We start from the raw sequence: 24703 nt of genomic DNA, 5'->3' as shown, positions 1-24703 counted from the left end.
TCTGTTTTTATTTACATTTTACACAATGTCCCAACTTCAATGGAATTGGAGTTGTAGGAATTTTGGGAAACTTGGTACAATTCCTTGTTCCTTGTTTATTTTAATATCATTCAAGTTAGCTTAACAAAGCTAGACTCAATCAGTTTCATGATTTGGTGCTTGCATTCTGAAATCAACTCCTGTCACAGTTGTAGGTGGAATTTCATATACTGTAACTTGGTACAATCCTTGTTATACTGCATATTGTAATATTGTACAAGACTGACACCTTTTGGCAAAGTTATGGCCCTTGAATAACAAACCTAGATGCTGCCAATTTCATGAGTTGGTACCTACATTCTGAAATCAACTGCTCACATATTTAGGACAATGTTCGTGAAAATTGGTACAAGTCCTTGAAATGTTATCATAATGCAGCATGCACTTGTACCAAAGCAGCATTTGCAAGCGAGGGATATTATCAGAGCACTCTTGTTATTTTATTTGTGATACCGTCACGAAATGTATTACATTTTCGTGATACAGTCACCCTTTGCTCACTATGTTTAACTCAAATACCAAACGCGCCATGTAACACCAAATTTTCTGATACCATCATGATTTATTTTTTGTGACACATTATGAAAATCCACATTTTTGACAGTATCATGAACTAATATATTAAATCACTCTTCATGATGCCATCACAAATTTGCTGTGAGATGAGGTTGTTGTGTGGCATTGCAAGAGTTCTATCCATTGTCAGTAGGTGCATGAAGCATGTAGCATGAAGACATAAGATTTCAAAAAGGAGACAAGGCAAAATATTGCTATCTACTGCTTATCTTATGTACAGCTGCAACACATATATGTTTAACCACGATAGGGTAGGTTGTGGGTACAGTTCATCTAATCGGCGAATGGCTGATTTAGTGAACCTGTTTCATTAGTGGATTAGCTTTCTGCTCATTTTGAAAGCCATGAGCAGATCAATTACAATCCAGAAAGTTTTGTTCCACTAACTTTTTAAATGAAGTTTAATGGTCAAAAACATTTTTGTAAAAATCCTAAAATTTTGTATTTGTTCCTGTTGGAGCTTGTACACAAATCCGATCAGCATAAACAGAGTGGCAACAAGCATCACATTGAGGAGATGGAATAGAATAGAATATTCTTTATTTTTTGGGCAGCACAGTGGCTTAGTGGTTAGCACTGTTGCCTCACAGCGAGAAGGTCATGGGTTCAATTCCCGCCTGTGGCCTTTCTGTGTGGAGTTTGCATGTTCTCCCCGTGTTTGCGTGGGTTTCCTCTGGGAGGAAACCGCTTGGAGGAAACCAGACATGGGGGTTAGATGGATTGGAATCTTTAAATTGTCCGTAGGTGTGCGAGTGGGTGTGGTTGTGTTTGTTTGTCTGTTTGTGGCCCTGTGACAGACTGGCATCCTGGGTGTACCCTGCCTCACGCTGTATGACTGCTGGGATAGGCTCCAGCCCCCTGCGACCCTTGATTAGACTAAGCGGTTGAAGATGAGTGTGAGAGTGAGAGAGTCTTTGTCATTGTACAGGGGTACAACAAAATTGGCGGGTGCTCCCTCAGAACTACTGTACACCACAAAAAAAGCAAGGCATCACTCATACTAATATATGAAGCTGACTGTATATGTGTGTGTGTGTGTGTGTGTGTGTGTGTGTGTGTGTGTGTGTGTGTGTGTGTGTGTGTGTGTGTGTGTGTGTGTGTGTTCGCTATGCACAGCCACAATAATTAAGCATCCACACCAAACTTACTATGGTGACTGGGGGCACCAAGTCACTGGGGCCCTTAGGTTGAAAACATATGTGCGTGAACACACACACACGGTCAGCCTTATGTATGAGTTGCTGAGTTACCAGTTCTACGCACAGGTAACAGAGATGAATTTTAGCCACGTCTTTGTATATTTCATGTCACTTTATTTAAGGTGTAGTGAGTTGCGTTGCATTGTGTGCATGTTGTCATCATTAATTCTCATAGAGCAATTTGTGACATTCATGAGACTCAAGTGAATGTTGATAAAAGCTGATAGCATGTCATATCACTACAATGCTCTGACATACAGTACACAGCAGGTACAATTTAATTGAAAAAACACACACTTTAACTGGCACACGGTGCACGTTGGCCCATTCGGATTGTAAATAAAGTGCACTCTAGGCAGCCGCTACTACGTCATAAGTAAAGTCTGATGCTTGCTACCTGACCTGAGTACTACTACTACTACTACTACATATTAAAATATCAGCTGTTTAGATATTTTATTTATTTATTAATGTAATTTTATGGTTTCAGAGCCAAAACACCAACCTGAAGCTAAATTCATCTAATCAAAGTGAAGAGCTCGTGGTAACTTCAGCTAGTTTGTGGATTATCTGCCAGCGAAGCTAATGCTTTGGTTAGTAATCCAACAAAAGGGGAGGTGATGGTGTAGTGGTTAAGTACTGCGCTTCACACCAGAGGATTCTCGGTTCAAAACCCCGTCTAGCTGGAAAATCACTAAGGGCCCTTGGGCAAGGTCCTTAATCCCCAAGTTGCTCCCAGTGTGTCATGAGCGCCTTGAGTGATAGCGCCCTGACATCGGTGTGTGTGTGGGTGAATGTGAGGCATTACTGTGTAAAGCACTTTGAGCTTCTGATGTAGATGGAAAGGCGCTATATAAATTCAGTCCATTTCCATTTTTCTGATGTAGTGTCACCACAAAACTACATGGGAACAAACTTTTAGCAAACGTTACATAATTTCCAGGACCCGATTAACCATAGGGGCATGGTGGGCAGTTGCCCATGGGCCTCCACAAATAGGGGGCCTCCACCAAAAAATTATTACTATGACAAACCGTCAAATCGGTGTCGTCGACTGTGTCGATGACATTACCAATTCGCAATATTACATCTTGCAAGTTACACCAAATGTAACAGTTTCACCGTAATAGCTTCAAAACAGTAATAGCTTCTGGTCTTATTCATTGAGTATAATCTCAACCGGAAGTCGGTATTCCCCAATGTTCTATTACTACGCCAACTGGTAAACAATTTTGTCCAAATGTAATTTTTCTAAATGTAAAGCTAGAAGAGTTTTGATTTAGGTTTTGTAAGTGGTATGTGTGTTTGTATATAATAAAATGTTTTTAAGCAAAATTTCATTTTCGAGTTCTGTTACTAATGTGTTATGTTAGGTTGCGCGTACTGTAGAGGCCTCCACAACTGTAAATTGGGCACTGATAATTTCTCCCTTTTTTTGCCATTTTCATTTTGTTGTTGTTCGACCTGAATATTGTCTCGTTCTTTGCCCTTCCTTTCACTGTCCCTTTGATCTTAAGGCCTCTAATATGATGCAGCCCTTGCGTTTGACAGGGGTAGTGCATCTCACAATAGTGTTAAGCACAACGACAGCCTGAAACAACCACAAGACACAGACGTGATGGCTGTCAAGTTCTTAACAGTAGGCATGTTTTTACCCTTAAGTTCTTTGTTCTTCACTGCTGTGTGTTTGTTTGACAGTTGGTGGTGGTGGCCTATGACGATGGTGAGCCTACAAAGCAGAACACGACTCTCGTCGAGATCACAGTCCTGCAGCCGTCTGTCATTCCTGTGTTTACTCAGGAGGAATACAGGTACAGACAATTTCATATTTATGCACTGTGTTTTTTCTCCGACACATAATGATTAGAACATGAAATTCATAAATACTGGATTTGTGGAACTGAAACCCATCCCATGGGAAGTAATGCGTTTAAGAAGCTGTTGTGCAGAAGCAGTAAATCATTAATAAAATAACATTACAACTTCAGACTTTAGTGTTAAACAATCAATTATACTCCACCCATACACGTTTTGGACTCAATATCTTAACGTAGGAAGGCAGGTATCCAATAATGGACATCATATATTCACACATTCAAAAACACCAGAAAACTCAAACTTAAGTTTATTTTGGAAGATAAGACATTTTCTCCAGTTCTGCCAAAAGGATTTACTTGTGACCTGGAAATTAATGGATTTCTGTTAATAGAAAATTTTGAATAACACAACTGTATAAAAGAAAAGAACAGTCAACACACCTACACTGTGGAAAACTTTCTGTTTTATGTGGTTCTGCTTTGTGGTTTTTGTTTGTTCACTGTAGCTCAATTAATGGTTGATTTATGGTCAACAAAGGTGAACTTTACAGTTTTTAAAGTGCAACGCCAAAGTCATGGTCAAATATGGACCCTCGTTTTTCTTTTTAAATGTAAGGATGCAAGGTACCATGTGCTTTTGGGGCCCTACTGATATCATTTTTGGTTTCTGAGAATATCAGCATGAGCAGGTGAAGAAACAAGCCTAAACAAATGTTGGAGTGTGGCTCAGGTGAACAAACATGAACAAGAAAATCTGAAATTTGTAATCTGATAATTTCATTCGCGTCATCTGTGTCAACAAAACCTCACTCCCTCCTCAATTTGTCACATCACAACTCTCCTAATTTCAATCTGCCACTGACTGGACATAAAAAAACAACACTTTTAATGGCACTGCTGGTGGTTTTACTGGTAAGTTCCTCCCTTCAATTCAAAGTTCCAATCTTCTGTGAGGCCATCGGTAGCAAGAAAAACCTGCACCACTCGGTCCTTCATGACTTCCCCTGCTTTAAAGCTACAGCACCACGTGTAGGATTTAGTGTCATGTAACAGTTAGGGTACAGATTGGATTATGCTGTCACCGATCACCCGTTTTGTTTCACTTTGCATCTTTGGTAACAGGAATTCATGCTCTCTTGTCTTCTCTTGTAACGATCCAAAATGGGGGTTCTCAAAGTTGTTAGTGTGCATGAGTAACCAGCAGACTATGCACTACGGAGCAGCCACGGATTCCCCGAAAGTCCCCGAATGTCCCTTATAGATTACTGTATAAACATGGCGGTGCAACATGTATATTTGAAAGGCTCATTCCAAATTCTAACGTCTACTGGGGCGGCATAGCAAAACAATTGTTCGTTTTGTGTTAAAAGCATGGATTTCTGGTCGGTTTGGTGTTTTGCAGATCTGAAGAACCTCTTTTGCTGTCACTCATATAGACTGAATAAAATGTTTTTTTAACAAATTGTAAAACACTTCTTATTTGAATGAAACAATGTGAAACTTATGTGAAATTGTATTTTTATTCATTTTATCATGCTATATAAAAATATACAAATATACTCAACAAAAATATAAACGCAACACTTTTGGTTTTGCTCCCATTTTGTATGAGATGAACTCAAAGATCTAAAACTTTTTCCACATACACAATATCACCATTTCCCTCAAATATTGTTCACAAACCAGTCTAAATCTGTGATAGTGAGCACTTCTCCTTTGCTGAGATAATCCATCCCACCTCACAGGTGTGCCATACCAAGATGCTGATTAGACACCATGATTAGTGCACAGGTGTGCCTTAGACTGTCCACAATAAAAGGCCACTCTGAAAGGTGCAGTTTTGTTTTATTGGGGGGGGGGGGGATACCAGTCAGTATGTGGTGTGACCACCATTTGCTTCATGCAGTGCAACACATCTCCTTCGCATAGAGTTGATCAGGTTGTCAATTGTGGCCTGTGGAATGTTGGTCCACTCCTCTTCAATGGCTGTGCGAAGTTGTGACGACGAACTGGAGTCAGGTCGAGACCCCGATGAGGACAACGAGCATGCAGATGAGCTTCCCTGAGACGGTTTCTGACAGTTTGTGCAGAAATTCTTTGGTTATGCAAACCGATTGTTTCAGCAGCTGTCCGAGTGGCTGGTCTCAGACAATCTTGGAGGTGAACAAGAAACTGACTTATAAAACACACCGTGTCAGGAATAAATGATCATTTATAAGAAAGTGGTGAGTGAACAAACCATTCTGTGTCGTCCTCCTCAAAGCTGTTGTTGTCAGCTGACAGCTGCAGCTTCACATCTTTCTGTTGCGTTCAGCTGGAACATACACGGTTTGGAGCCGCTCATTATTTACGCCATTAATATCTTCATCAGAAACTTCCTCATCTTCTTCAAAAACAATCGATATGTCACTAAAATCTTCGCTATAATCGCGCACTATGCCTTCGCTGTCCATGTCTGCCATGTTGGTAAACAGAGCAGCGCTGCGAGACAGCTACTCGAATGACGTCACATCCGTCGCAGCGAAAAAGTAGGTCAATTCGGTAAATTCAAATTCTCAGATGAGTAAAAAAATGTCTAAATACTTGTTCAGTGTAATATTATGGTAAAAAAAAACAAAGACAACATGTGGAAAAAGCTTTTTTTATTCTTCAAGAATATGTAAAAACGTCATAGCGTGGCAGGGACACTTTAAAATTCAAGAATGGACATGAATATGCCCACTCCAAAGTTCGCTCTAAGCATCTGTGGGGCAGTCTTGTGAGAAGTTTCTGTTTATCTGTGTTCACATTTTCTTTGGGTTTTCATTCTTTATCTCATCTTTCTCACATGTTCAAACATTTTGCACTTGCGGAGTACCTTTAAGGGTTTTTGCCCGTAATGCACCTCTGCGTTCTCCAATCCGCTGTGCAGCAGCGTGTTACGCATCACGCATCTGTCACTCACCTGCCTGTCTGACAACACCATTCAGTGTCACAAAAAAAAAATCACCTTTGACATTCGCTTTAATTGAAGAAACCCAACACATCATTTTTATTCAAAATTTTTTATTCAAATTTTCAAATGTTAAGGCTTGTTTTGTTTTTATCACAGTATAAAACATTTCTATTTTTAGGAAAAGGGTTAGAGGCAAGAGAGAGATGTCAGCCACCTATGTAATGCTGCATTTATGAATATGTATCATAGCTTCCAGCTAAAAGGGCAGGCGTGTGTGTGTGTGTGTGTGTGCACATTTTTTTAATTTGTGCATTTATGTTTTTAGATTTGTTAACCACAGCTCCCATTGCGCGTGCATTCATTTTATGTTTCGACATTTATATCCACTTGTGTTTTGACAAATTTTTTTGAAAACAAAGAATGTTGTTGTGGATGTGAATATAATTCATTGTGCACATGCTTTTTCCTGTGTTAATTCCATGCTGTATTCACAGGACAGCGTGGATCAGCTTTGAATTAATTACAGCAGCTTTATTGAATTAAAACTAAGCACTGTAGTGTGGTTTTAAGAGCACGACTATACGGCTTACTGATTTTTGTGTGGGTGCAGCAAGCAGCCTCCAAACCATTGGTGAGCCTGATATTGATTCCTGTCATGGGAAAAAAATGTGGTCATGGAAAACAGCTTTTCCATCTGGGCATTATTATTATAATTACTATTTCACATTTAAACTCTTATTTTTTTTTCCCCCTCCACAGTTCCAGCTTTATTAATTTGGGATTGTTTCTTTTTCAGAAATTGTATTTTACCTTAAAGCAATAGGGCCTTTCAAATTTCACAAAACGGGAAAATTTAGTTTCTATCAAAATCCAAGCATTATCATGTAGGTTTATTTGTGTAACATGTTGCAAAATTGCTGCTCATTGTAATGAAGAGGACATATTAATGTGGGGGGAAATTCCATAGTGAATATTGTCTTTTCCATCATCACCGTCATGCAGACTAACTGCAGGAGGAAGCGCGTGTGCACATGCGTGAGGTTTTGAAATTACCCATCACCCATCTTACATTAACATACATAAGATTTCTTGTAAATCACTTCCAAATCTACAAGATGTTGGTCATAGCATCTGATCGTGTGAATTTCTCCCCCTCGGGGGTTGAAATTCTAAATTGTTTCCAAACAGCATGAATTTTATTTATATTGGAAATATCATATTATGAATCTGTTATCTCAATGGTAAGGAATAAAATTATAATGGTGGCATAGAAAATTTATTAAAAATGTATATATATATATATATATATATATATATATAGTTTTAAAAAAATTGTGCAAAATTTTCACTGTGCACAATTTCTCCAATCACATCCACAAAGGCCTATAACTCCTTTGTGGTTGTCTGGGTGTCTTGGTGGCTTTCCTCACTCTTCTCCTTCTTGCACAGGTACTGTCAACTCCATGCAGATTTACCATAGGGTGGCATACTGTTTGCATTTCTTCATAATTCATGTAATCCGATTTGGAATGGAGGAAGATTCCTACTTAGTGACTTGAATAAGCACAAAGGTGACTCACGATTGACATCTTTAAATGGCTTTAAAGGGGGTTAATGAAGAAATCACAGAAATCGAATAATTTCTTATCGATTCTTAAGAGAAACCGGTTTTCGAGACCCATCCTTAAACACAACTGAAATATAATTGTAAATACGTTAAAAATACATGGTTGACACAAGACAGTGAAATCACGTATTTCCATTGTCATCCATTTAAAAATAAAATAACAAAAATACAAGTAAAAATGAAATAAAATAATAATAATAATAGTGATGATCCATTTTCTCTTCCGCTTTATCCGGAATCATAATAGTGATGATGATAATAATAATAATGATAATAATAATAATAATGGTGTGTACCAAAACAATTTCTAAATGCATTACGACAGTAAATTAACATTAAAAATCACGTAATTAACAGGGACTAAAAGGGTTGAGTTCTTCTTTTAAAAATTGTTGAGGTCTAAGGTTCTAAAAACATTGTGGACTCATACGCCGTTTGAACTCATTAAAGAAACTTTACATAATTTATTTCCAACCTTGAAAAATGGCAGCTACCTATTTTATTAACACTATCTTATCTAGAGCCTGTGGCTATCCACGAGCAACACACTAGTTACAGTGTATTTTCGGTGTTCATGCTTGGAAAATCTGGTAATATGATATGAGATATCTCAAAAGTGGATCATACCTTTTCCTAATCTTAGCTGAACCTCTTCTTAGTCTGCCTCTTATCATTGCACTTTTGAAGCTGTACAGCCTTTCAAATTTAACAAAACTGACAAAATGTAGTTTTGACTGAAATCCAAGCATTATAATGTAGGTGTATTTTTGAAATGTGTTGCAAAATTACAGCTAATTTTAATGAGGAGAACATATTTACTGTACCTGGAGGGAATTCCATAATGAATAAGCATGTGCATGTGCAATATGCCAATATGCACGTGGTTTTGAAATTACTTGAAGTTACATTTGACCTTGCGTGATGCGCATACATGGGGCATGCACGCTAACATAAGAAGTTTTGTAAATCATTTCAGAGGTGTTATCTGCTTACAAAAACAGTGCTTTTATATTTAGAAGTGTTTATTTCTTGCTAACTTTTACAAAATATATGATAAACATTAGATTTATACAGAAATTAGCTGTTTCGGAGTGTTTTCCGCCATCTTGGTATATTTTGTTCGAGGGAGCAGCCAGTTGACATCTCTATGCCTCTCTACTCTGATTGGCTGTTGGCATGTACTTCCTGGCATCCCTCGCAAGTCGAGGGAAGCCCCCCGTGTGATCTAGGATATCTCTGATTGCTATCATAGTCCATATGTGTTGCAGCTGAAGGTCAAGGTTGTCCATTTTTTTTTTTAAATATATAAATATGAATGAATATATATATATATAAACAATTCATATATGAATACAAGGTCTGTTAGAAAAGTATCGGACCTTTTTATTTTTTGCAAAAACCTGATGGATTTCAATCACGTGTGCTTGCATCAGCCAACCTTGAACCTTCATGCGCATGCGTGAACTTTTTCACACCTGTCAATTGCATCAGTTGCTGCCAAGCAGCCTTTGTGTGAGGATGTGTGTTGTGCTCTCGGCGGATTTTCATTGCAAGGACAATGGCGGAATGACTGGAGCAGCGCTACTGCATCAAATTTTGCCTTCTGTCACAGTGGAATGTGCCGAAAAAGTACTGATGTCCACCTCTTCCACAATTTCTTGGATAGTCACACGACGGTCCCGCATCACCACAGCGTTCACTTTGTAAATGATCTGGTCATTTCAGCATGTTGATGGCCGACTGGAGCACGGCGCGCTCTCCACTGTTGTGCAGATGTCTTTAAACCGGTTGTACCACTCCTTAATCTGTGTGATGCCCATAGCATCGTCATCGTCTGAATCTTCCGAATGGTTTCCACCTGGCTGTCGCCCAGTTTCTGGCAAAATTTGATGCAGTGCTGCTCCAGTCGTTCCGCCATTTTCCTTGCAATGAAAATCCGACGAGAGTACTACACACGTCCTCACACAAAGGCTGCTTGGCAGCAACTGACACAATCGACAGGCATGAAAAAGTTCACGCATGCGCATGAAGGTTCAAGGTTGGCTGATGCAAGCACACGTGATTCAAATCCATCAGGTTTTTGCAAAAAATAACAGACCTTGTATATATAAATTGTTTCCAGACAACATGAATTTTGGTCATGTTGTCAATGTCATATTGTCAATCCCCCAGTTAAAGGCTAATAAATAAAATTATAGTGGTGCCAAAGAAAAAAATTTTATGACTTAAATCTTAAAAAAAACTAAAGGCGCTACACTTTTATGTCTGGTTCAGTTTGTAACATAGGCCAAACAGAGCTCTATCCGGTTAAATGCCATGACATAATGTGTCACGTGCTATATCTCTTCCTGGACCCAAACAAACTGCACACGTGGGTTTTTTTACTGCAATGGCTGAGCCGGTCACTTTGCTTATGTTGACAAACATATTTTCTTGTGCACCAGAACAGGTTAAAAAGGGCTTGAATTAATTTGATTCTGGTCCGGTGATGTCTGTAAATGTTGCAAATGGTACAGGATGCAGGCTGCCATTAAAGGCCACAGAAGAAGAGAGGGTTCATTAGGTTTATGTCACAGAAGCGTGTTTTGAGGTCGGCACGCATTTCTGCCTTCACAAAATGCCCCAAGAAACCACAAAAAATGCATAAAAGTATGTACTTTACTCATAATTGATGTGAGTCTGGCTAAATCGATGGAATGTGACCCACTGCTAACCTCGTTTTCCACAGTGAACCATGCTCGAGGGTGCGTTTGTTTAATAACATGGGACCATGTGTTTCTGCATTCACAAAATGCCTCAAAAAGTGCATAAAAGTGCTTACTTTTGTCATATTTGTTGTCAGTCTGTCTTTATAAATAAAGACAGAGTAAAATTCAATGAAAATATTCAGTTGATAATTGCTAGTAAATGTTACTTGAGTTATTCTTTTAGATAAACTAATATATGCAAGTACAATTTGCTTAAGGATTCTCCTTGTAAAAACTTGCCTAGGTTTTTTCAAGTAAATATCACTCCAAATTTTTTTCAGGTGGGTAAATAATCAGAATAATCTAATTTCCTCAGCGGAGCATTCGCGAGACAAAAACAAATGTGTCTTCTTCATGGTAAGTGGTCAGAGCTGGTATCTCCGACCACCAGCTAGCTCCGGCACAATGTGAACTGAATAACAAATAATTTATAGATTCTTAATGCTACCTGTCCCACTTGTAATCACTGATCTAAATTAATTACAGTGGGGCAAAAAAGTATTTAGTCAGCCCCTGATTGTGCAAGTTCTCCTACTTAGAAAGATGAGAGAGGTCTGTAATTTTCAACATAGGTATACTTCAACTATGAGAGACAAAATGAGAAAAAAAAAAAATCCAGAAAATTACATTGTAACATTTCTAAAGAATTTATTTGTAAATTATGGTGGAAAATAACTATTTGGTCACCCACAAACAAGCAAGATTTCTGGCTCTCACAGACCTGTAACTTCTTCTATAAGAAGCTCTTCTGTCCTCCACCTGTTACCTGTATTAAAGGCACCTGTTTGAACTCGTTATCTGTATAAAAGACACCTGTCCACAGCCTCAAACATTCAGAGTCCAAACTCAACCATGGCCAAGACCAAAGAGCTGTCAAAGGACACCAGGAAGAAAATTGTAGATGTACACCAGGCTGGGAAGAGTGAATCTACAGTAGCAGTAGTAGTGTTTTTCTGCAAAGGGGACAGGACGACTGATCTGTGTTAAGGGAAGAATGAACGTGGCCATGAATCGTGAGATTTTAAGCCAAAACCTCCTTCCATCAGTGAGAGCATTGAAGATGCAACGTGGCTGGGTCTTCCAGCATGACGATGATCCCAAACACACCACTCAGGCAACGAAGGAGTGATTCCGTATAAAGCATTTCAAGGTCCTAGAGTGGCCGTGCCAGTCTCCAGACCTCAACCCCATAGAAAATATGTTGAGAGAATTGAAAGTCCGTGTTGCCCAGCGACAGCCCCAAAACATCACTGCTCTAAATACCAGCTACAGTGTGTGCAAACCTGGTGAAGACTTACAGGAAACGTTTGACTTCTGTCATTGCCAACAAAGGTTATGTTGCAAAGTACTGAGTTGAACTTTTGTTATTGACCAAATACTTATATTCCACCATAATTTACAAATAAATTCTTTAAAAATCCTACAGTGTGATTCCCTGTTTTTTTTTTTCTCATGTTGTCTCTCATAGTTGAAGTGTACCTATGATGTAAATTACAGACCTCTCTCATCTTTCTAAGTAGGAGAACTTGCATAATCAGGGTCTAACTAAATACTTTTTTGCCCCACTATACTTTTGCGGTGACATTAACATTGTCTGTTGGGTCCACTTGGCAGTAACCTGTCTAATATAGTCATGGTTATTTACCTTACTCTACTCTACTTTTTACTTTGCCATTAGTCGGAAACCTATAGAAAGACAAATCTGGCGAAGTTTCAGGTTGATTGGTGCACATGGGCTCACAACACTGTGGTATTCTTTCACTGTTTACACTGTGCCACCAGAACCACCGAGTGCACAGAAAAACATGTATTTTCTTTGTTTGCGTCCAGAAGGAGATTTATCATGTGACGCGTTACGTCAGACTTGTGTTTAACACACTTTACTTTGTTGCCGTCAGAGGTTTAGATTGTGTCAAGTGTCTACAGATGGAATCTCATGTTAACTAGTAAATGAAGAGGTGAGCTGCTGCTTTGGGAGCTACCAAAACAAGAAGAATATCTACATTAAAAGATGGACGTTTTACTGCACGCTCAACAGCTGCTTGCATGTTTTGTGATATTTTAGAAGTACTAATCCTTAGATGTCCAAGTTGTAGCTGATTTCACAGTTGAATGAAATGCAGATTTTGGTTTAAGGTAAAGTTTAATGTGTCCTGTCATGATCTGAAACATACAATCCCAAAGCTGTAGATCTGTGGACAGTTTGCATTAGTTCACACTACAAAGTTCCGTAGCATAAAAAATCAGCTCTGTTCAGAATATCTTATTGTCACTCTCACTGTAGACTTGCCCTTGCACCTGCAGAATTAGTATGCGCTGTGTGCCACATGAACACGCATATTTATCAGTAGCCACTGGCAATTATCAGCATGAGGTTAAGTGCACAGAAAGAAAATATTGTCTTTTCAAAGATAACCAGAATCTCTGAACCCCTCCAACACATACATCTGTAAGAATTCTTGTGCGTGTGTGTCGTGCCGTCAGAATGCATCACGGTCTGCTACTTTGTTAATGAATCTAATTAGAAAATGCAATGGCATTAAGAACCAAAACGCTTTTAAACGTCAAAGCTTTGTTTATAATCGAGACAAACTGTGGGATCAAAGATGGCAGCACATTGCTTTGTCTTGCATCATTACAAGAAGCGAGATAACGCATGACACCATGACAAGCGATTTAGATGAATCAAGTTGCATCCATCACATTTCAGAGCCAGTGTGCCGAACGTGCTCTGTTCAAGAATTATAGGCAGCAGACATGAAGTCGCGCGGTTGATCCTGATCTGCCACCAGGCCAAAAAAAAAACAAGCCCTTGATTTCAGTTATTATCTTTATAAGAGTCTGGTCCCTTTTTTCTGCCCATAAGAGGAATAACAACCCAAAGATGAGTGCTTTTGCAGCACATTTCTAATGTAGGAAGTGTTTTATGATTAGGAATCCACAAGCTACACCATGAGTTATAAAAGAGTCTATCATCATTTCAAATCAGAAAAAAGACATGGAATAAAAAGGAAGGATTCTATATAAATGTCACATCTTGCTGCAGAAACATAATTTACACATTTTTTTTAAGTGAACAATAGCCCATGAAGAATGAATAATTTCAAGCACTACCATAGGCAGCATTGCACTATGGTAGATATCTCCATGGCCTAATCAGTGGTTCACAGCAAGAGGAAAGCTGAAGTGAGGGGGCGAAGCCTCAGATGAGAGACATAAGATGCTGGTGCACTCTACTTTTGAAGGTCATAACACCATTTTCAGTGAAGTTGCCAACTATGTCACCTGGCAAGCTGTTCCAGACATGTACTGCTGCATGGATGAAAGTCCAGCCAGTAGAGATGGTTCTTGATACAGGTACTGCAAGGGCATGGCAAGGCATTGACAGACTGGTACGGGTGGCTCTCCTAACAACATATGGCTGAGGAAGTAGAGCACGAATGTCCGTTGGACATATGCTGGTGTGCATTTTATAGAGAACTGTAGCTGCTGCCACTTGACATCTTTGATGGAGGGTTGTGATGTTAAATAACTCGAAGCACCTTCCTCTGAATGGAGTCAAGCAATCCAAGTGTCGTCGGGCTAGCACTCATCCAAGATAGTGATGCATACTCCATTACACTTCTAACTTGGACCTTGTTAACAGTTGCTCTACCTGTCTTGTCCAGTTTGTTAGCTACTCTCCATAGGGCCCTGAGTTTCTGCCCAGCTTTCGATGCGATGTTGGAGACATGCTTCTTCCAGGTCATTTTGCTGTCGATTGCAATACCTAGAATCTCCAGCTCATTCATCTCCACCAGAGTTGTGCTACCAAACAGTAGGTCGAGTCTGGTTGGATTCCTTTTCCTGGAAATAGTCATTGCCTTACATTTTAATGGTTCGAATGTCACCTTCCACCTTGCTGCCCAGGTGGAAGGTGACTACAATTCTAACGACAATTGAACAAATGAGCAGCTTGGTGTTGGTTGATACATCTGATCAATTTAAGTAGTAGGTCATACATTTTAGCCATTCAATCAATCAATCAATCAATTTTATTTATATAGCGCCAAATCACAACAAACAGTTGCCCCAAGGCGCTTTATATTGTAAGGCAAGGCCATACAATAATTACGTAAAAACCCCAACGGTCAAAACGACTCCCTGTGAGCAATAACCCCTCTCAAAGCCATTGAAATATGTCAATCGTGGGTCAATTTTGTGTGGAGTCACTAACTGGGACTCTTGTCTTGTTACAGTCAAGAAATGAGAATCGTCTTCCGTTCTGTTGGCACAGCTCCAAACGCTGCGCTCCTCTCTGCCGAGACAGAGTCTGGTCAGAATAAATAACTTCAAAACAAATCGTCGCTTTAAATAAAATGACACCTCTTTCCAAATGCTGTAATACAGACAATAAACTTCAATCGACTAAAATGTTTTTTCCTCCCAAAATGAGACGTCCTGCATTCTTTATGACTTACATGACGTGCAGCACAGCGAGCTGCAACAGCTCAGCTCAGAGGTATGGAAAGACATTCTTGCCAATAATGTCTGAATGGAAATGCTTTTGACAAAAACTACAGATTTTGTTTCTTTCTGTTTATGTCCAGAGATCATGGATCCACCATGTAGAGTTTATTTATGTCTATTTATGTTTATTTATGTATTAAGGATCCACTGACCAATTTCATATTTACTTACTTTAAGACTCAATAAAATGTTGTTGACATAGAAAACCCATAAAGCCTACTTTTAGAACACAGAAAATTCACAAGAGGTATCGATAAGGAATCAGATCGATAAGCCGAATGGATAATGGTATCGATATCGATAAAATCTTATCAATACACATCCCTACTAATACCTCAGTGTTGAGGATCCACCAACTGGAGGGCGCCGAGGAGACACCCATGTTTCACCTGGCTGCAGCAGATACATTGTTAGCAGTATGGATCAGTTGTCTACCTACGTCGTTGCCATCCGGAACCTGGTGGATGTGGCACCCATGCATCTTTCCAGATTTGACTTATAAGACAGACAGCTGCAGAGTGGATGGATAATTTGGACAACCAACACGCAGACCAGGGTTTGATTCCATCTGTTTGTGTCCTTGGACAAGGCACTTTGTCAGCACTGTCCCAGTCCTCCCTGCTGAAAATAGGTACTGACCTTGGACTGATATCCCAACTTAGGGGAGTTGATGACTCATCTGCTTCATGCTATCAAACCAGGGGAGACGCACCGGCCCCGGTGGACCTCAGGGCTTGTGTGCGACTCACTTCTAGGTCTCCTTCTGGATCAACAAAATCGATCAGATTCACTAACCTAATTGGGACGTCCTCTTTTGTGCAGCTGTCAGATCAGGAGGGATGTGATGTTGTAGGTATTGGAGGGGGCTACGGCAATGTTGATGAGGTGTAATTGCACTTGTTCAATCATCTGTGCTACCTGTGTCACTGTACGAAATCCACAAGCTCAAAAATAAGGGACACACTGACATGGAGTGCTCATGCAACTTGCAACCGGCAAGCATGACATCTGTCCTTTCATTTTCATTTGGACGTAATCAAATCATCTGCAGGATTTGCATCAAGATGATGCAACCCGACATGTGGAGGAAGGGTGTGTTACCTCTGTCTGGAAGAGGATGACAGATTGTCTGCAGCTGGAGCCAGACCAGCTCATATTCAATTAACCAGATTGTATTTAGGCTCATAGGAGACAAGCATTTGTCAGACATGCCGCAGCTTTGTAACTCAAGGTAGGAGATCTCGGGCACAAGACAGATGAGGAGTGGGAAAACAATTTCACTCTAGGCTACTGCCAAGGATGACCATAGTGACTGAACACTCAACATTCCAAACAGTAGTTTATGTTTCTGATTTTTTGTTTTTTAGATCTTGTTTTAAGTTAACAACTCAGCAAAGCCAGAAAAACAAACCTAACGGCCCCTTCACACATAACACAATTGAAGCCGACTAGTGCACGAAGCAGGAATTGCATGCCATCAGTGAAAAATTGGAGCTGCCTCCAACGCCTCGTGCACCTGTTGCTACAACTATTCGCATACATCAGCAGCTGAAAGACAGCAAGTGCCCTGTGAGAGCCCATTCGATCCCTCCCGCGGCAGGTGTTGGGCAAATTCCAAGTGTCACATATGAACATCCAACACCGCTTGCTGGCCACTTCGAAAATGTGGTGCTGTTTGTGTGTCAGCATGAAAATAGTGGGCAGACAATCACTTTCAAGCTGGCAGTGAAAGTGGAAGTGCCCCCACGAGTGCGGCATTGCAAAGCAACACACATGTGGCATGCATGTGTATCGACGTGTGCGCGTGTGTCGTGCCCCCCCACATGTGGCATGCGTGTGTTTTGCACCATCCCCGGCTGTCCCCAACACATGTGGTGTGCAGGGGGAGAGCACACTTGCATGATATGCTGATATGTGTTTACAGACATGATCACATGGGGGCTGGACAGCCACGTCTGAGTGCACACAGCCGTGCTGCAGCGGCCGCACACAGCACACGTGGGCAGGCTGCTTCATGTGAAACAGACCGTCAGATCACGCAGTAGGTGATCTGAATGTCACACATGTTCTGCCCGACACGTGTCTAACTCGGGCATGGACTCGACTGGACATGGATGTCCATGTCCACTCGACTGGACATGGACATCGGGACTCAGAAAATGCATGACAACTGCATGTTATTTGCATTATTATCACTTACTGAGATACACAACAAATGGAATCACATTAACGATATTTAATGTCATTTCAAAATGCATGACACCCAGCAGATGCGTACATAAAAAGTTGGCTCACTTTAACTTTTGTCATGTTGGCTGGTACCATGCTGCTCTTCAAATTTGCCAGTGCGTCCTCATCAAGCTGGCTGCTTTGGCTGCTGTTCATTGTCAGATTATCCATGAGAAAATCATCTGTAATATCCATATTGGGACCAACACACACTTCTCACCTTTTCATCTTTTCCTCTGCAGACAGTTCTTGGGCTGCGCACACTATGACATCATCAGTTTATGCACAGTGGGTGGGTACTGGGATAGGCTAGGTAGCGTAAATGTAAATCTATGCTACCTGCCCAGCAGCGCCTCAGTAAGTGATAATAATTCCCGGTACTCTTTCAACAAGGGTCTTTGATCCATAGAGACTGTTTGTTGAAGCTTTTCAGAGGTGTCATAAATTTGGCCAGGAAATGTTTGGAAGACTGGACACTTTTTGAAAAGGTGATTATGATAACACAGTCCTTCAGCTTAAGACATTCCAGCCTTAGAAATGCCCAGAGAGTCAATTCTTTGTTAAAAGTGAAAAACTTTTGATTCTGTAAAGATGTCTGTGGCCATATTCACAACAATATAAATAATATTTGTGACAACTTATCAAATGCTGCTTTTCATTTTTATGCAGATGATAGTTCTCTATTAGTTATCCCCTTCCATTTTTCAAACTTAAGAGTGCTTGCGTCTGGCCTTCAATGTTGTTCAGTCTAATTTAACTAACCTTAAACTGGTTTTAAATGTGATAAGTCAAAATCCATGTTTTTGTCACGTTAAAGAAAAAAACAACACCCGGTCTTCTTAAGATCTCAGCTGAATTGGTCATATCTTATAAATATTTAGGAATCTTACTCGATCAGAACTTGTCATTCCAGTTGCATATTGAAAATCTTGTCTTAAAGTTGAAATAAAGATCCTGTTTTTCCCTAAATGCAAGAAACACTTGATCTCTGCAGCATTTCTTCCTTTGTTGGGCTATCATGACTTGGTTTTTATGAATGCATGTGATCAGTGCCTAAAGAAGGTGGATCACGCGTACCGTTCAACCTGGTTGCGTTTTATTTCTTCCCTCGGAAGTCATGTGCTTTGTGTGCTGCGCTACTTTGCCTGCTTTGTATGCTTGCAGATTTATTCATTGGATGACTTTTGTCTATAACTCTCACCTTGGTTTGATGCCTTCATGTTCCAGTTCATACATGGTGTGGGAGATAAAGCTTCATGGCCTGTGCTCACGCCATATTGTTCAAATGTTAGTCCCCAGAGTCAGAATTGAACTTGGCAAAAAAAAAGCTTTTTACTATGCTGCTCCTTTCTCCTGGAATAATTTACAGAAGGACCTGAAACTGTCAAGACTTGATCACAATGGAAGAATTAACCGTAATTTCCAGACTATAAGCCGCGACTTTTTTCACACGCTTTGAAGACTGTGACTTTTACAATGATAAGGCTAATTTATGGATTTTTACAGGCTTTTTCATAAGTCGAAATACGTCCATTGATGCTGTCAATTGATTTCGTGAAAGCTGTGCTCCTCATATGGTGTAAATTTACACACTGTGCAAATATAAGGTCTTACCTGTTCATTTTAGTGAAGAAAAGTCCCTCTTTGCACCAGAGTTGCACCGTCATATCAGTCAGCGGAGCAGAGCCTTCTCCCCCTACGCTTCCAAACCGGTTCTCTGTCTTGGCGCAACATGTCAAAAAAGTCACAGCGCCTCATTAACGTCTCAATTACCACAGACTCCATCCGATCCTAGCTGCACGCGATGAAATCTCAAGAAAAAGATAAAATTACTCAGTTCTCCGTGTGGAGCAGAGACACCGCGTGTGCTCGCTGGATGACGTGTGTGTCAATATTTACGTGTAACACTTCAGGGGAAAAAAGCATTTACGGTACATATTTAATTAAAAGTTTAAAAAAAAATCTTTCTGTGTAAATATCTCATGCTACAACATGGAGACCTGCAGCTTATAGACAAATGCAGATTATTTATTTACATTTTCTTTTTTCCTTTTAACCCTTTAACTACTGAGGCTATAAATGGACGATTGGTTATAATTTTTTATTATAGCAATAAAATGAAGAAATAATGTTCTATGTTTGTGTGCTTTGGTACCCTTTTCCAAGAGTACCTGAATTTCAATTATATTACACCTGATTGACTATATATACACATTATTTGTAAGTTTTAGCATTTAAAATGAGAAAAAACACAAAAACGAACTTGATTTTTTTTTTCAGTTTTTTAGCGAAAATGATTATGTAAAGGAAGTTTGGATTTCACATTCTTAACAGGAAGCAAAATAATTAATTTTGTGTGTCCAGAACTCAGAAACCGTGCAGAAACAGTGCAAAAGTAAACACTTTACAAGACGAAAATATGCAAAAAGTAACCAATTTTAAAGTGCAGAACCAAACAATATGAATAACAACAAATAAAGTGCAAAACTATATATAAATATATCAATTATTATCTGTTATTAAAATGTGCAATAAATCACTCATTTGATCACTCATTTTGTGCAAAATTATACGAGTACAATATGAATAAAACAATAAAGTGTCAAACTATATACAAATATATAACCAAGAATAAAAATTAGATCTAATCAGTGTGGTACTGTTTGTAACAGTTTCTGTCTGGCTGAAGACAGAGGCCAATTTTACAAAGTTTGCACATCCAGCAGGTTGACCTCTTGCAAACCTTGCAAGAACGCCGCTCCTTTGTGGATCACTGGCAAGTTGGGTTTCCACTGCTTGTTGGCACCGGGCAGTGGCTTGTGGCTGATGGAGCCATCACACCCACACAAACACGCGCACACACACCTTCACAAATGACACTAACACCCTGCCTTTTCCTCAAAAATTACTACATTTATGTTTGCTGTCTGTCTCTGTACTTTTCTGTCACTTTTGCGCTCTTTTTCATACCATACCCCTCGTTTCAAAAGTCACCGAACCCACTTTACCGTAATATATGCAACATATAGCATACTGTTGGAAAGCACGGGTTCTTGGCTTGCTGTCAGTGTTGAAATATTTCAGATTGAGGGCTTACATGAGAACGTATGGTAATGAGAATCAGCGGCGCACTATTGTGAAACTTCTGTGTTTTTCCTCTGCGTGATGACATCACAGGCTTATGTTTACCGTAATACACCATATATCATTGGAAAGCCCTTGGTGTTAGCTTAACAATGCACTTTGAATCATTCGGATTGGACAAACTATGGCGGAGTTACGGTAAAAAAAAATACGCATATGGAAAGGGTTAAAATTGGTGGGTGCGGCTAATTATGGTGGACCGAAAATTATGGTAAATCAGTTTTAAAGAATTGAGAAAAATACACTCTTGGTTAGTGTAAATGTTTTTAGACTTTCCTTTTAATCACTTTTACAACCGTGCCCCTTTTTGAAATCTTGATCTTTTATTGGATATTAACTAGACCTTGTGTTTTTATTCTTTTATAATGTACTCGTATGATGGTATTTGTTTGTTTTCTGTTTGTATTATGTATGTTGTAATTGTTATGTTGTTATCTCAATGAGACTTTATCTCGTTAAATAAAGGATATGTATTGTTCTCTCAGAAAATAACAGTATGTTTTTTGGATGGTCACTCGCGTGCTTGGGAGCTGGACATTTGTTTAGTGTTTTTAGTTGGCTTGGACAGAAAGTAATGAACCAATTTTAATTAAACTTGGTGGAGAAACAGGTCCCTTCAGCTGCACCCTTATTTTTGGGGTCACTACAGCAGATTAGAGGTGGATCTGCATGTTGATTTGGCACAAGTTCTGTGCCAGATGCCCTTCTTGAAGCAAATTCCAATTACAAATCAGAGGAATGGGCAAGGGTGGGGTTTGAACTGGGAACCACACTGAAACCAAGCACACTGACCACTTGGCCACCATCCTGCCAAGAAATAAACTATTCAGGTTTGGTAAAGATCCAGACTAATGGGTGGATCTAAGTACACCAATCAGGATCAGGGTTCCGTGAGAAGGATCAAATGTTGGGAAAATGATAACAGACAAGTGATCTGGATCAAATGTGGGCATGTAGGCCATTGATTTATTTATTAGTTGCGGTTTTTGAATATATAGCGTAAACCACTTATAAAATGCAGTGGCAAGTCAGTGGAACACATTACATCCAATGTGTTTGCAGTTGTTTCATTGACATCATTGCTCACCTCATCCATGTGGTAGTACTACAGTACCGCCACCATCTGCTTATCTCAATGTGCCCGGTGCAATTTTTTTCACTCATGGCAAATGGTTTCAGAATGAAATCATTGAAGATATCATTATATTTCCACAAAACAAAACAAAAAAAATACTGTATTTAACCTACAAACGAACTGAGTACCTTTAAAATAAAAGTGGACTGTGGAGCCTTGGTACAGGGATGCACTCTGCTGGATCCTGTTCTTATGTCCATTTCAATTTATTTCAATTTTCAATTTATTTTCATTTACACTCAACAAAAATATAAACGCAACACTTTTGGTTTTGCTCCCATTTTGTATGAGATGAACTCAAAGATCTAAAACTTTTTCCACATACACAATATCACCATTTCCCTAAAATATTGTTCACAAACCAGTCTAAATCTGTGATAGTGAGCACTTCTCCTTTGCTGAGATAATCCATCCCACCTCACAGGTGTGCCATATCAAGATGCTGATTAGACACCATGATTAGTGCACAGGTGTGCCATAGACTGCCCACAATAAAAGGCCACTCTGAAAGGTGCAGTTTTATCACACAGCACAATGCCACAGATGTCGCAAGATTTGAGGGAGCGTGCAATTGGCATGCTGACAGCAGGAATGTCAACCAGAGCTGTTGGTCGTGTATTGAATGTTCATTTCTCTACCATAAGCCGTCTCCAAAGGCGTTTCAGAGAATTTGGCAGTACATCCAACCAGCCTCACAACCGCAGACCACGTGTAACCACACCAGCCCAGGACCTCCACATCCAGCATGTTCACCTCCAAGATCGTCTGAGACCAGCCACTCGGATAGCTGCTGGAACAATCGGTTTGCATAACCAGAAACGTCTCAGGGAAGCTCATCTGCATGCTCGTCGTCCTCATCGGGGTCTCGACCTGACTCCAGTTCGTCGTCGCAACTTCGCACAGCCATTGAAGAGGAGTGGACCAACATTCCACAGACCACAATTGACAACCTGATCAACTCTATGCGAAGGAGATGTGTTGCACTGCATGAGGCAAATGGTGGTCACACCACATACTGACTGGTATCCCCCCCCCCCCAATAAAACAAAACTGCACCTTTCAGAGTGGCCTTTTATTGTGGGCAGTCTAAGGCACACCTGTGCACTAATCATGGTGTCTAATCAGCATCTTGATATGGCACACCTGTGAGGTGGGATGGATTATCTCAGCAAAGGAGAAGTGCTCACTATCACAGATTTAGACTGGTTTGTGAACAATATTTGAGGGAAATGGTGATATTGTGTATGTGGAAAAAGTTTTAGATCTTTGAGTTCATCTCATACAAAATGGGAGCAAAACCAAAAGTGTTGCGTTTATATTTTTGTTGAGTATAAGTCCAAATTTTCTGACACCATCGCAGTGCCTAAGTCGTCTACCTCAAGCCTGCATTTAGACTACTTCGTGCCACTTTTCCCCTCTCCTCCTTTTGATGCTCCCTTCCTGCCGCTTTATGTCAGTGCTCCATTTGCCCCACTCAGCACACCTTTTCTCAACTCAAACACCTTTTCTGCCCAAATGAATAAAGTGTGTGTAACGCTGTAACTAGGAGGTAGGTGTGTTCTGTCCAGATGTGCACTAAAACAAACATGTTTAAGGAGTTTAACCTGTTTAGTTTGTGCACTGTGCACATATAGCACAGCCAGCGGTGTTACAGCTGTGACAATAAATGAAAAATACGTACGATGTTATTTATAAAATAGCTTGCAGCAGAGAGCAATATTAAGAAGAATGTAAATCAGGACGCTAAAAGGATGGAGAAAGAATGACAAGTTTAGAAAAGCAGCAGAGGGTTGAGTTCAAGTTAGAAATAGTCGGTAAAAGATTACTGTGTGACAGCAGATTGTCCGTTTTAGACAGGAGAAAAAGCAAGCCTGATTAGTACAACGACATGGCAAAACTTTGAGAAAGAAAAGACATAAAGCAGATGCTGCAGTCGGAACCCACCGTTCTACAAACAAACAAATAAAAAAAAACTAAAAAAGCAGTGAGTGACTCAGAAGTTGATAGACAGGCAGAAAGTCACACACACATCAGCATACAGGAAGAAAAGCCTTTATTCTGGCAGATGAGCTGACAGGTTGACAGATTGAAGTGGATTGAGGCAAACAAGCAGGTAAAGCCTAAAAAAGACAGAAGCGCTGAGGCACAGATGGACGAGATGCACAGATAGAACACAATTCATGTGAAGCCCTGATTGGCAGGCAGAATGACACTTCGTATTCAGGTTGACGTGCTGTGTCAGTACTCGTCTTCACACTCACATACTCGGTGTGGAAAAATAGACACCTTTGCCATACTGGTCAGAATGATTAAGTACAGAGTTTAAAATATGTTTGGAATAATTTTTCTTAAAAAAAAAAGAAGAACAAAAAGATGTGAAAACAAAAATTCAGCCAGTTTGCCAGAAGGCACACTAGAGAAGAAAGCCTTGATTTAATCAGTTTTCTTCTATAGAAGTCTGTCTCTGTTCCACTCCACAGTGAATCTGTGCAACGACACATGTTGCACAGTCTCTGCTAAAACAGCAACAGAGGCCTATCTTGTTCAGAGTTGTCATGGGTATCTTGGTGGCTTCCCACACTAGTCTCCTTTTGCACGATCACTCTTGATAGTTTTACTGTTCGATTCCATACTGTTTGCATTCCAAAAACAACCATAGAAGCCTATAATGCCTTCAGAGTAGTCTTGGTGGCTTCCCTCACTAGTCTCCTTCTTGCATGATCACTCAGGACAGTTTTACTATTCA

General features: G+C 39.9%; 1 protein-coding gene across 1 annotated transcript in view; it reads left to right on the top strand.

Moving 5' to 3' along the window:
- The window catches only part of LOC117530861 (protocadherin-15-like), a 520141-nt gene that overhangs the window by 353749 nt on the left and 141689 nt on the right, over positions 1-24703 (top strand). The window contains 1 exon segment of the mRNA XM_034193803.1: positions 3513-3625. Within this exon segment, the coding sequence (XP_034049694.1) occupies positions 3513-3625 (113 nt within the window).

The sequence above is a fragment of the Thalassophryne amazonica genome, chromosome 18 (genome assembly GCF_902500255.1).
Source record: "Thalassophryne amazonica chromosome 18, fThaAma1.1, whole genome shotgun sequence".
Taxonomy (NCBI): Eukaryota; Metazoa; Chordata; class Actinopteri; order Batrachoidiformes; family Batrachoididae; genus Thalassophryne; species Thalassophryne amazonica.
Note: the sequence above shows the minus strand (reverse complement) of the source record. Positions and strands in the feature narration are given on the sequence as shown.